The sequence below is a fragment of the Phallusia mammillata genome, chromosome 6, assembly GCF_965637545.1.
Source record: "Phallusia mammillata chromosome 6, kaPhaMamm4.hap1.1, whole genome shotgun sequence".
NCBI lineage: Eukaryota > Metazoa > Chordata > Ascidiacea > Phlebobranchia > Ascidiidae > Phallusia > Phallusia mammillata.
Window position 1 is genome coordinate 25,793,050 of NC_137257.1, and position 14,979 is coordinate 25,808,028.

General features: G+C 36.3%; 1 protein-coding gene across 1 annotated transcript in view; it reads right to left on the reverse strand.

The window, feature by feature from the left end:
* The window catches only part of LOC145232100 (uncharacterized), a 129,856-nt gene extending 115,256 nt beyond the window's left edge, over positions 1 to 14,600 (reverse strand). The window contains exons 1-4 of the mRNA XM_080096612.1: positions 13,683 to 14,600; positions 12,803 to 13,499; positions 12,279 to 12,359; positions 11,940 to 11,993 (exon numbers count right to left, since the gene is read on the reverse strand). Of these exons, the coding sequence (XP_079952738.1) occupies positions 11,940 to 11,993; positions 12,279 to 12,359; positions 12,803 to 13,499; positions 13,683 to 13,736 (886 nt within the window). The 5' untranslated portion in view covers positions 13,737 to 14,600. The remainder of the gene's footprint in view (positions 1 to 11,939; positions 11,994 to 12,278; positions 12,360 to 12,802; positions 13,500 to 13,682) is intronic.
* Positions 14,601 to 14,979: the final 379 nt, after the last annotated feature.

The window sequence follows — 14,979 nt, forward strand, 5'->3', positions numbered from 1 at the left end:
ACATGAGGATTCAATGCAGTATATTGTTGCTGGTTTGCATAAGAGTGGGTGGGACGAGTGTTCCATGATGTCTGATGTCGAGATTGCTGAGAATGTGAAATATTTCCTCTCACAACTGCAGCATTAAACTGATTCCTTGCACCTGTTTGATGGGGTGGAGGAACAGCTTGGTTTAGATATGGACTGTTGGTTGGGTTTTGAAGTTGGTGGAAGCTTAATGGAGATTCTTGATGTTGAATTGGTTGGTTAGGATTGCTGGTGGATGCCAAGTATTGTCCACTTGTTGAAGCATTCTAAAAACAGTAAATAAAACTAGAAGGGTGGCTTAGCACATTTTACTGTAGCATATACACTACAAACTATTCTGCAAACTGTAATATATTCTCTATATTTATTTATATTGGGTCCCATATTAGCCAACATTTTTTATAATCTTGATTTGTTTCTGCAGGCAGAAACCCATGGGTCCCCAAAACCGCAAAGTTGTAAACAGACAACCATAAGAAAGGGTGTTGTAAAGTCAAACACAGTGATTGGTAGTGTTACTTAAAAAAACAAGTTATGTAAAGTACAAACTGTCCAAATCTCATGCAATTGAGACATTTTTATAAGTTTGTGTGCCTAAATAGCATAAAACACTGACATCTCAAAATGGCATATTATACAAACTGTCAAAATGTATTGTTGATTAATTCACCCATTTTGGGGGGTTGGTAGGGTAAATATTAGGGCTGCAGGGTGAAACACAATATTCAACAGCTACAAATGCCAAATTCAAAAAACTATCAAAAATTCATCCAAATCGGACGTTTTATAAACAATAGGTGGCTTAAGCAGTAAATATTGGGCTACATGGTGAAACACAACAAACGATGCCCTAAAATGGCACAATGAACAAACTGTCCAAATTTCATCCAAATCGGACATTGTTTAAAAAATCACCCATTTAGGGGACTAGTGGGGTAAATATTGGGGCTACAGGGTAAAACACAACAAACGATGCCCTAAAATGGCACAATGAACAAACTGTCCAAATGTCATCCAATTCGGACATTGTTTAAAAAATCACCCATTTTAAGGGGCTAGTGGGGTAAATATTGGGGCTACAGGGTAAAACACAACAAACGATGCCCTAAAATGGCACAATGTACAAACTGTCCAAATTTCATCCAATTCGGACATTTTTCAAAAAATCACCCATTTTAGGGGGCTAGTGGGGTAAATATTGGGGCTACAGGGTAAAACACAACAAACGATGCCCTAAAATGGCACAATGAACAAACTGTCCAAATTTCATCCAATTTGGACATTGTTCAAAATTTACCCATTTTAGGGGGCTAGTGGGGTAAACACTGGGGCTATAACCATATCTACCATCTGTGAAAATTTCATCCAAATCCATCAAACATTTCTTGGCAAAGTGGGGTGGACAAACTTGAGGGAAGAAAAAAAAAAAAAGAAGAAAAAAAAGAAAAAGAAAAAATTGAGTAAAATCAAAATGTGTCCCCTTCAGGGAAGGGGACCCATAATTAATGCCAGACTACTCGGCAATTTATAAATGTGTACAAGCAAATTGGAAACAGTATAAATAGAGTGTGATAATTTGATATGGTTGGAAAGAACAATGAGTAAAACGATAGGGATTGCCAGTGGGACCAGTATCAACTAGAAGAGTGGCTTTCTGATATACTTCCATTTTATATATTCTATACGATATTTACCAATTTACTATACACATCATTTGATCTACATATATGATTGTTTTTGTAAACAAAAACTAATGGGTCCCCACACGCGTGTTTGTGCGGATTTACGGTGAAGAAATGTTGCGGTGATTTTTAGATTCTTAAAACAAATTTTTAGAAAGCATTAACCCAACAATAAAAAAAATTTGTTTGTATTCTTTTTGCACTATTGTTGTCATGTAATTACAAAAACACTAAAAAAACGTAACAAATACTCTAATTTAATCTCTTGCTTTGGCCCAGATATTGTTGTCCAAGGTCGGGTTTTAAACACATTTTTTAGAAAGCTGTAACAGTTATGTTACAGACACTTTAAATTAAATAGCAACTTGCTACAAGTGTATATATAACAAATTGTTTTTCATTTAACTTTGTTTCGCAAAACGAGTACCATTGACCTAGAGCAGGGGTCACCAAACTTTTTTCACTGCGGTCCGGATAAGTTTAATAATGATTCGCGCGGGCCGAATAGTTTGCATGCCCCAGTGCTGTCTTTCCAAACCCTCGCGCCGACTTTTATAGGGGGGCAAGAGATGGTCTTTCTACAATCCTATTTAAAATCTGGTAATGCGACTGTTAAATTGTACAGTTGGTCTCATCCTACGAGCAATGCTTGTATATTATGTCACAAGTAACAAAATTAGGCAATTATTTGTGCACAATTAACACTTGTAGTCTTGTTTGTGACGTAACAAACCAATTTGGATCAGTCTTGGGCGTCGTAATTCTATGAAACTATAGGTAATATCAATTCTACATATCGCGACAGGAAAACTTTCGTAAGGAGTAGATTAATTTTTGAATGTTACAAAGTTATCAATACGATTTGGCAAACCAAAAATGTGTTTGCGGGCCGGATGAAATGGCCAAATGACTGCTTGACAATAGCACTTTCAAATGCTTTTAATAGCACAACATCCTTAGTGTTTTACAATACTGTTAAGCCTAATTTATACATGCCTTGAGTATTGATTCCTAACTTGATTGTCAAAAACCGCTACGTTATGACGAAAGAAAGTTCTGAACTGTGTTTGTAATACCTACTAGTTGACCTTAAGTAGCCCGTGATCATGCGGCGGCCAACCTGGCAACGAGCATTTAAAAAACATTTATTTTGCAAAAAAGTCAAGTTTATTTTTTTCAGCTTTACTTTGATTGACAAGGTTTTGCTTGACATGTACAAAACCAAAGCACGCTTATTAGGTTTAAATCACGTCATAGGTGTAAAACCTTTGCCAAAACTAAAAATGTGCGTGGTAACTTAATAAAACGACATAGCATTGCAATGCACAACAGCTGATTTCTAATCACCGAAACGACGTCTCGTAAAACGTCTGTTCGACGTCAAGCTGAGCCCTCCCGCTATTTTAAACCAGTAAGTTACTCTCTTGGTACTTCTGCCTACAGTGTCTTTCTTGACCAAACGAGTGTTACAAACATTTACGTTTCGGGGCCTGTGAGTGAACCGCTGGGTCATTTAGGGTCAAACTTCTAGAGGATCAAGTTCAGATTGATAACTAACATATGTCCAAATTTGAATAAATTTGAAGCACTCCTTTACCACACGAGCGATAAAAACCAGCGTTAAAAATTTTACGTTTTGGAGGCCTGTGGGTAAACCGCTGGGTAATTCAGGGTTAAATTTCTGGAGGATCAAGTTTGGATTAATAACTAACATATGTCCAAATTTGAATAAATTTGAAGCACTTTTTCTTCACCAAACCAGCGTTACAAACCAGCGTTAAAAATTTTACGTTTTGGGGGCCTTTGGGTGAACCACTGGGTAATTCGGGGTCAAACTTCTGGAGGATCAAGGTTGGATTAATAACTAACATATGTCCAAATTTGAATAAATTTGAAGCACTCATTCTTTACCAATCGAGCATTACAAACCAGAGTTAAAATGTTTGCGTTTCGGGGGCCTGTGGGTGACCTGCTGGGTAATTCGGGGTCAAACTTCTGGAGGATCAAGGTTAGATTAATAACTAACATATGTCCAAATTTGAATAAATTTAAAGCACTCTTTCTTTACCAAACCAGCGTTACAAACCAGCGTTAGACAGAAAAAAAAATACGGACAAAAACAATATGTGTCCTCTTCAGGGAAGGGGACCCATAAAAATACGGACCAAAAACAATATGTGTCGCCTTCAGGAAAGGGGACCCATAATTAAGATGAATAAACATTTGTTACTGGGATCAGTCCTGAAGTGTTCATGCAGAACAGTGATCATGGCACACTAATATATAAACCACAGTACTAAAATAATGCCATTTTTCCAATTAAAAATAAAAAATAAATATTAGTTCATAGAAAACTAATAATGTAGAATTTCATTTTGTGTGTGTGTGTGTGCTCTTCCTTCCAGTGCTTAATACTATCAGGCAGGGTTTCTTTTCTTGTGGAACCCCACCCTCGTTCCTAATATGGGTGGTTAGCATGTAGGGGCCCTACGACCCCACCATCATTTTTTTCTAGGTTGGTGATTGTTCAGTGGCATTGTGATGCTCAACTCAGTATGCCATGGCCATTGAAGGTAGCATACCGAATCAGCTAGCTTAAACACTTATAGCAGTGGTTCTCAACCCTTCCTTAGAACCCGTGGTCCCCTGTATATATCATGTAAAATGCAGATGGAAAACTCACTTAACTTGTAGTCCAGGCACCTGCTCAAAGATTAGAGGCCCAATCATTCGTTATCGCGCGGTGTTTTCGTTGCGTTGTGACGTGCTTGTGTTTCATTCTTTTTTCCTTTGTTTATCGTGCACTGTTCTAGTCGCATTCAGTGTTATTTACCCTGATGAAGATGACCTGTATAGGACGTCGAAACGTCGGAATAAAAATACTTTTGCCAGAAGAGCTCTATAGACTTGTAGTCCAGGTTTTATCAAAATAGGTATTAACATCAGTGTTCCTAAATATTAAGAGATAAACGGTGTAAATTTTAAAACATTAAAAAATTCCCGGCGTACCTCAACATGGACATCGCTGAGGTTAAATGTCAAGCTATGGCAGGGATATGTTGAATCAACAGGATAGTTAACGACACACAAGTATTTTTTATTTAAATAATAATTACTGTAAACCAAATCTATTCACCTGATTTCGGTCATTTTGATGATCTTCCTTTCTGTTGCCTTGCTCCATGATAAACCAAACAAATGTCTCAAAAGTATTTGTGATGTGACAGACAACAATTGACAAACCCTAATAAATTAAAACTTTTACGAGCAGCTAAACTTAAAACAAAACAATTCTGGGTCTCTTAATATATTTTGTAAGATTCCAGACAATTGATATAAGTAGACAATATCAACCCAAACCTTGAAAGTTTTTGTCCATGTTCTTTTCGCATCATTCTAATGTTATGTATGTTTACAAGTTGTAGAAAAAGTTGTAAAAGAGATAAGTACTCCAAAACCCTGGCTTGTTTAAACTTGAGATTGTTATTCAAGTCTTGTTTCAAACACTTGCTGAACCAACTAAAACAAACAAGCCACTATAAAATAACATGGTATATTTGCGCATTTATATTGAATACCCTAAGTTGATAATCGGTTTAAATGAGGGCCGGCCATTCTATATTACATTGCTAACCGTATAGACAGGCAAACAGGAACAGGAACCACCTCACTTGTCTCGGTGTGGTGGGTTTTGCAACGACTGACTGACCAAGTGGAAAAATGTGTGCGATTGAGCGTAGCAGATAGGGGAATACCCTTTCTACAAAGAAAAACATTATTAACCGCTTGAAATAATATGCATGAATTGTCGCTAATCATTCAACCATAAAAAATCTAAACCAAAAATTTCTAAATTTTTTTTTTCTTGTTTATTTATGTTAAATAAAATACAATATATCACTATTTCCGACATAAATCATAATCTTCTGACTTCAAATTCATTTTATCGCACATACAAAAATACAGGAACCACTATTTCACGCAAATATCAAGAAAATTTCTTCATGCTTTGAACTTGTGGTCAGGGGTCACTAAACAGCTTAAATTAAGCGCCGTATTGTTGACGATTTTAACATCACCACCAGAGGTACCGAGTCTGATTATTTAGACTTCGACTCCTGATCAGGGTTGCCACTCCTTGGTATTTTTCCCAAGATCTTGGGATTTCAGTGCTGAGCTTGGGATCTTGGGAAAAACTTTTTAAAACTTGGGATTTTTTGAAATTATTCATTTAATCATTTAAGATTCAATTAATACTATTCTTGCAAACAAAAATGATCCTTTTGCAAAAATCATCTTTTTATCTAACGATTTGCGTGACAGTGCTTCATCAATTTTATGTTCGAAGCCGTGTAAGTTGATTGAACTTCCCTGTCAAAACTAGTGAGTTAGGCCAGTACTACAGGCTTTCGATATATCATGTGCCAGTAAAAAAATGTACACAAAAAATATTTTTTCTTTTGCATTTTTCTGGTATTTCTTAGCGTCTTTTCAAAGGTACGTGATGGCTGGGACCTGGAGTAACTATAAAGATTATGTTGCCTGCGCCAGCTAGGATTTAAACTGTGTATCTGCCATGTTTTCGCTATCTTGGGATTTTGTGACAAACCTTGGGATTTTTAGTGAAGGAACCTTGGGATATCTGAAAAATCTCAGTGGCAGCCCTGCTCCTGATGAATGCGCAAAATTAGACTCCGACTCCTGAAAATACTCCGATGTAACAAACGATTGTTGTTTTAACGAAGCAATAATGAAAGAAAAATAAAGTGCGGATCCGGCTTCTGCAGATCTGACAAAACGTAAACTCCGGCAAATATTGGCAAAATCCGCCCCGGGACAATCCAATACTCCGGATCGTATACACCTCTGACCACGATTACACTAATTCACGGAATACTAAGAAAAGAATGAATAGGGCCACAACTTATTTGGTGAATAGTCGGAACGTAATTAACTATCGGAATGGAATGAATGAGCCCATATATGTTGTTTTCGAAAGTTGAGACAATAGGTGTAGCGACCGACCACTTTCTAGATCTAAATCCTTAGCTATACTCTATTTGCGCACAAATGTATACGCAGTGACTTTCTATTAATGCAATAATTAAGTTGAGTTAAATAGTGTATTGGATATCGTTCGTAACAACACTAATATGTACATACACGCGCACACTTTTGAAAAAATAAATATTTTTCACTTATTAATACGCGTATTTTGAAATTAATGTTCACCGACATGAACTTTATAACGCCAGGGGTACTCCATAAAATGACTTGCAGAGTTGTCTCCTAAACACAAGCTTTATAAAACAAGAGCTTGTAGCAACGGGGAAGCAGCACTTAATTCGCCGTCGAAAATTCATAACCGACACTCCAAAACCGATAAAACGCCATCTGTTGTTCTGCATTCAAGTCGAGTTCGAAGCCTGTCTTTTTGCCGAATTAAAAACAAACCTCGCATATTACTTCACTTCTATCTATTATTAGAAACAAGAGGTCTTCTAGTCTTGTGATTTGATCAAAACAATTGGTACTGATCAACCAATCTAGAAATATCTCTCAGTTTTGCACTATCACTACACCGAAAATCGCATGCGTACGTCCGAAAAAATAGAACATGTTCTATTTGTTCGGATGGCCTTGCGTTAACGTCCGTTTTCGGACAAAACACATGGTTCGCATTCTGTGTATACACGTCGACGGATCCTGTGTACAGCCACCTTAAAAATAAATACTGCTTATCGCTAAGAAATCACTAACTTTGATTTTGGCTACATCTCAAAAAAGTTTGCCGGACCCCCGCTTTAGGTTTTGCCAACTGATATTATTGTTGTGCTTGTCCTGTTAAAAATGAGCAAAATGTGAAAAACATCAAGCATTTTAATTCTCCTAACCCGCAAAAAAGACAATACGTTTGGTGCGATTCTCATTTTCTATCTTTGCTAATATATAATCAGAAACACTATTATTTTTGTAGCCAACTCGGTTTGGGTGACCACACAGGACGCGACAAAATGCCACATGAAGGAACTAAAATTGTCTACAAAACGGGCCGACGCATTCTGAAAAAATCTCCATAAAAAGCATAAAAACAATCGATTAATGAAAAACACAAGAAAACGTAAAAAAATCATTCTTCATAAAAAGTGCTTTTGTATAATGAAATAATTCGAGTTAAAACAACCGCACGAAATAAAAAAAAAAATATGGAAGCTTTTGTTTACAACACGTTTTTTGTTGTTGTTAAAAGGCTCCAGAAAGTTTAAAACAGTTGGTCAAACGCGGCTAAAAAGACACTGATTGGAACAAGCAACGAACGTAAAGAAAGTGAACTGTAGCAGGTGGGGTAGTGAAAAACCAGTACTTATGACGAAAAGATCGCAAAAACGTAAACCAATAAAAACTTTTCGAGTTTTCTCCATTAAAGATTCTATCCTTTCCACATATAACATGTAGCCTTGAAATCTAAAATAGTTGATTACAACGTCTGGGTTGTAATGTTGCCAGCCGCATTCCAGCAGTTTGAAATGGCATCTGTTGAAGTATTCAGAAGTCGTACCTTAAGCATGAAATCACATAATTAGCTTGGCAAATTGCATATTATAGGTTTCTGAACTCTGATGTAGCCACGTTTACGTTACTTGGCTTAATCATATAAAACAGTTTGAAACTTACACAGAAATTTACACAAATACTTACCAGAGTTAACACGAGCGTTAGACAGGAAATGTTCATTATTTGGTGTTAAGTAACGAAACAGCCTGGATACAGAATCGTAGTCTCTAAGTGTTTGGTCCAAATAATCTTTCCACTGTAGATGTACAAATATATACTTTGTTGGTGTCATTTTTATCTCCAACGGAAAGGCAACGCGTGAGTACGCCATCCTCACTTTGAGTGAGCCCTCGAGTTGTCTGTTTCATTGCAAGTACGTTAAATCATTTTTGATTTCAGTTTTTTAAACTTGGGCTGTTGTTGATTTAGTTCAACCCATCAGATTTCACTGGGTTGGAGCAATGCTGCTTAGTTTCCCTGCTTAAAGAAACATAACAGAATGAGATGGGATTAGAACCAACAAGTTTGTGAACACAAGAAAGTTGTTTTAGCCAGTGATTGGTACCGTGCATATTAAATATGCTATATGGAGTAAAAACTATTTGAATTAAAAAACTCATTTGAGGGGGCTAGTAGGATAACTAATGGAGGTTCAACACACACAAACTTAAAAGCAGGAAACCACAATGACTCAATCAATAGTACTGCAAAATTTCAGTCCATTTTGCCAACGTTTAAAATTTCAACCACTAGAGGTGTTTTGAGCAACAACCGTTGATGTTTCTGACGTCAAAGGGCTGTTAACTATCCCCGAACTGCAATGGCGCAATAACGATAATTGGCATACTTTACAAGCTATCCAAATTTTAGTCAATTCTGACATTGTTTACGAACTCATCCCTTTTAAGGGACTATCAGGGTAAATACTGGGGTTATCAACAAAAACAAAGTGGGGTGCACATCTACATAACTATATCTACCATCTGTATAAGTTTCAGCCACATCCATCAAGCATTTGATGGCAAAACGAGTCAGACAAACTTCGGGGAAAAAAATATTTTAAGGGGCTAGCGGGGTAAATACTGGGGTTATCAACAAAAACAAAGTGGGATGCACATCTACATAACTACATCTACCATCTGTGTAAATTTCAGCCAAATCCATCAAACATTTGATGGAAAAATGAGTAGGACAAACTTTGGGGAAAAAATACCCATTTTAGGGGGCTAGCGGAGTAAATACTGGGGTTATTAACAAAAACAAAGTGGGATGCACATCTACAAAACTACATCTACCATCTGTGTACATTTCATACAAATCCATCAAGGATTTGATGGAAAAACGAGTCGGACAAACTTTGGGAAGAAGAAAAAAACCAAAACATTTTGAGTAAAATCAATATGTGTCCCCTTCAGGGAAGGGGGCCCATAATAAACATATTTTTTAATTAGGAAATGAAAAACACTAACACCTAACATTCACCTAGTGATGGCACTAGATAAAAAATTATCACATGAGCCTGTATATGTTACATGCAGTGCAGTAATGGAGATGAAGTCTGTCACATGCCACAATAAATGCTTTATAACAAATCTGCCAAGATTTTAGTTAAAAAAACAAATTAATGTGGTATGAAAATACTTCAACACCAACTACTTTACCACACAAAAACGAAATCTGTGAAACATTTTCACTTACTTAAAACTTTTCCGGGAGCTTTGTAAATGTCCAAGCCCAACCTGAAGTTGAAAGAGCATCAGCTTGAGGGAAGTGTTGGTGTCCAGCACTAAAGCAAGGAATTGTCAGTCATATGTAGAAGATGTCTTCTTCAGTGTTTTTTACTCTTACTTTCATCTCATCACAAGCAAGTTTCAGCAATTCAGTTTTCTTAGCCAGATATTCTTGTTCATTTTGATTTGTGTTCAAAAAACAACTATTGCCAACTTTGCTGACATCAGAGTTGAAAAGACCAAACACAAACTTGGCAACTACCTCCCATCTGTCACTTTTAAACTTAGGAATCAATTTACGAAAAGCATTAACACTTAAAAAGTAAACAAGGTAACAAGCAGCAAAATATTCTTGCCAAATTAAGTGTGAAAAATTGCTCTTTATGTCACAGTCAAGAATTTTTATTCCCCAATTTTCTTCTACAAAAGCCGAAAGTATGTCAGTAAAAGTTTTAATGTCAATCCCCACATTGTCCAGATCTTGCTTCTCAAACACAGATTTTTTTTGCTTAAATCCATTCCATGCCAATTGAGCAATTTTGTCCATGTATTTTTCATCTTTATTTCCTTTTACAAATCCATCAGCAAAATAATATTTAAATCCTTGCGCAAAAATATGAGTTAGGGAGTGAAATCTTTCACTTGAATCCACCTTAAGACTTTTCCAAACAGAAAATGTAATAAACACACATTTAACTGGCACATAGCATGAGTAAGATAAATTTGGGTTGCTTTCGATGATTTTCCACACTTCATCTTTATGGTCAAGGCAAATCTGTTTACACAAACTCTCTTGAGATTTTGAGTTTAAACCCAAAACTTCAGCCACAAATATGGGTCGATGATTTTTATTAATAGAGAAAAAATGGTTTTGTCGAGATGTGAAAAGCTTTTTTGCCTCAGGTAGTATGTCTCCATTCATAAGACCAAACAAGTATAGCAGGGGGTTGTTTTTTTCATGCAAGTTTAAACCACCTTTGTACTCTAAATCCCATTCTGTTGAAGCTTCATCAAGGCCATCAAAAGCAATGAACACATTTTTTGATTTAATCTCTGAAAAAATCTTTTTTTCTGAATACCCTTTTTCACACAAATCTGTGTATGTCATAGAATCCAAGGAATTTTTCAACAGAAAATCAACTAATGTTACTGGTTTTTGAAAGTTAATATTTTTGACAGAAGTGTAAAATACCCAATCAATATTTGTTATGTTTTTCATCTTATCCTGGAGAATATTCTCAGTAATAACTTTGGAAAGTGTTGTTTTTCCGATTCCTGGCTGTCCAATCAGGGCAACCACATTTCCTTGACACTTATGTGCAACATTTTCAAGAGCTTGATGTTCAGCTAAATGAAATAAACTTTCAACTGAAACTTTATTTTTATCTCTAAAATCAATCTTCTCATAATCTTTTCTTCTGTAATAATGTCCCTCCTCTTCCCAGTTTTTTGATGATTTCGCAAGTTTTCTCTGTTTCCTGGGTATCTTATATTCAGCTGGTTGAATTTTTCTGCTTGGTTTGTCTGTTATTTCCATCGGACAAATCTCAATTTTCTGTTTTGTTAATTTCAGAAAGTTTTTCGACGAGCATCGATCTACAGCTGACTTTTTTAAATTATTTTTAACCGGTTGTAAATCTGAAAAATAAACAAAAAAAACAAGATCAAAGTCCATTAAATTTTTGCTGGCCACACTTTTTGTTCGCAACAAAGTTATTTCAGTAAATGTCTCCATCAAGTGTATTTGTAACATTAATAGGATGGAGTTAATTTCAGACGGTTTCATTGTGCAGGGGCACATGCACTTCAATACATATTAGGGGCTGTAAAGTTGAAGAGTTGGCCGATTTTAGTCAAAATTTTACATACTAAATGAGTAACCCACTACAAAAACTGATTTAACTCACCACACAACATTTTTAAAGATTGCTTTGTTTTAACTCACCAATATAGGATCTGTCATCAGTTCTTGGTGGTTGCGAAGTTGTTCCAGTTGTATCTAAACAATTCATATAATTCAATTGCATTTTCCTAATCCTCAAGTAGCCTCTCACAGTGCTGTAATCCAATGATCATTTAATGAGCTTTTGATATGGTTTTCAGTAAGACAGTGTCTTGTCTTCAACAATTAAAACCCCATGACACCACGAACCCTAAGCAGACCACAAACACAAGTGACAGATGTCTGGTTGTCTTTATAGTACTATTACACCACATAAACCTTTCCTTTGTGCTAAGCAGCACATATGAAAACGTTTCACACTTCCACCTAGAATAAACTTACTTGTGTCGCGTCCAGAAATGTTAAAGGTAGGATTGTGGAAAACACCACTGATGTGAGGCTCAACTGTTGTTCCTGATGGCTCTGTGTAGATAATATGACAAGTTAACATAAAACAAAATGTTGACCCGTTTAACACACATTTACCATAATGGGGAGCATAATAACAAGCAAGTTAAATCTTTTTGTTTTTGTAGCAAAATTGATACTAACTTGGAAACAAACATTTCCATAGTTCAAAATACAAAAGTTTAAAAATGTTGTGGGATTGCTATGGAACAGCAAATGATTCTGGAATCAATAAATAAGTTTATTCAACAATTAGATTGCCTTTTAACTTCAATTTTGATTCGTCACTTATGTCATACTCTTTTTTGTTTATAACTAAGGATGCTATTTATGATAGTAAATCAAGTTTTCACAAAAACATGGGCTGGTGCTGGTTCTAGTGCACCGAAAAGACTAGACATGAATTAAACTGACACACTCCTTATGAATTAAACCAATTTCGTTACATATGACTTTACCTGCTTGGGGGTGCTGAGGAGCTTGTTGTTGCCTTTCATGGGAAATATTCCGTGTTGCAGTTGGTTGTGCTGCAACCGATGTTTCGATTTGTTGGGCAAAGTTATGATGTGCGGTGCCGCATGGATTTGTTCCACTTAGAGCCGGATTGTCAGATTGTTGGTATGTTATAGATGGATAGCTAACATTATGATGTATTTCCAGTGAGTATGGATTCTGCACAGGTGTTGGTTGGTTCCACCATGTTTGAGAAAATGGCTGGGGGTAATAATGAGGCAGATTGTGGTTTTGCTGCAAACCACTTGGACCTGGGTTAACTGCGGAATACTGTTGGACATTTAACTGAAAATTGGCCTGGTGTGAATATGCTTGTTGATTGACATATGGCTGTATTCCCATTTCAGCTGGATTCACTGCAGCATAATGTTGCTGGTTTGCATAAGAGTAGGTGGGACGAGTGTTCCATGATGTCTGATGTCGAAATTGCTGAGAATGTGAAATATTTCCTCTCACAGCTGCAGCATCAAACTGATTCCTTGCACCTGTTTGTTGGGGTGGAGGAACAGCTTGGTTGGGATAATAAAAGATGTTTGGGTTTTGAGGTTGGTGGAAGTTCAATGAAGTATCTGGCTGTTGGAGTTGGAATGGTTGGCTAGGATTGCTGGTAGACGCCAAGTATTGTCCACTTGTTGAAGCATTCTGAGATCAAAGCAAATTTAAACATGGATTATTATTTCACTTGACTTGATTTGAAACTCTGGAATAATATTGTGACTGCTTCTGAAGCTTATAAGAAAAAAACAAAAACAGTAAAAACCATCCTAAATTCAAATTTAACCAAAAGGAAAGGCATTTAAGACAATATTTTAATGCACAATTAACCTGGATTTGGTCATCGCAATGTTGAACACCACTTTCAGTGTCATTCCGCTCCATTAAATGCAAAACAATCCACTTGGCAGATCCAGGCCTAGTATTCCTGGATCTGCCACTTTACATAGAAGAAGTCAACAGTGGGTGAAACCAAAACACTTTTAAACATTTAAGTGAAATCACAAAAAAAGCTAAAAGTAAAAACAAAAAGATTTAGTTGACAACAAGTTTTTTACAGTTTGTGTAACTCATACTAGCGGTAACACTAAATAATATACTGATTTAATTAATACAAGCCAAAAAAACATTCGAACAAAATATGTCTGTCACATTTGATTTTGCTGTTCTATCATAAAACATCTGAACCCAAAAATTCTAAATTTCTTTTTTTGCTTGTTTTTTAAGTTAAATAAAATACAATATATCACTATTTCCGACATAAATCATAATCTTCTGACTTCAAATTCATTTTATCGCACATACAAATAACAGGAAGTCAGGGACAGGAACCACTATTTTACGGAAATAACGAGAAAATTTCTTCATGCTTTGAACTTGTGGTCAGGGGTCACTAAACAGCTTGAATTAATTGTCGTATTGTTGACATTTTTAACATCACCACCAGAGGTACAGCAGTGTAGCCTACAAAGTACAAAGCCTGATTTTTTTAGACACCGAACCCGGTCCGGGTCCGAGAAGATGTCTTTGACTTCACTCCGGCTTCTGAAAAAAGGCGCAAAATTAGACTCCGACTTCTGATGATACTCCGATGTAACAAACAATTGTTGTTTCAACGAAGCAATAATGGAAGAAACATGAACTCCGGATCCGGCTTCTGCACATTTGATAAACGTAAAACTCCGGTTCCGGTTTGACTCCGGCAAATATTGGCAAAACCCGGCTACGCACAATCCAGGACTCTGGCTCGTGTACACCATCACGATTACACTAATTTACGGAATGATGAATTTACGGAATGGTAGGAATATAATGATTAGGGCCAAAACTTATTCAATGAATAGTCGGAACGTAATTAACTATCGGAATGGAATGAATGAGCCCATATGTTGTTTTCGAAAGTTGAGACAATAGGTGTAGCGACCGATCACTTTCTTGATCTAAATCCTTAGCTATACTCTATTTGTGCACAAATGTGTACGCAGTGGATTTGTATTAACGTTATAATTAAGTTGAGTTAAATAGTGTATTGGAATTTGGAAATCGTTGGTAACAACACTAATATGTAGGCCTACGTGCTACAGGTGCAGCTGTCAACGGCAAACTGTTCACACAAAAATGACAAGAT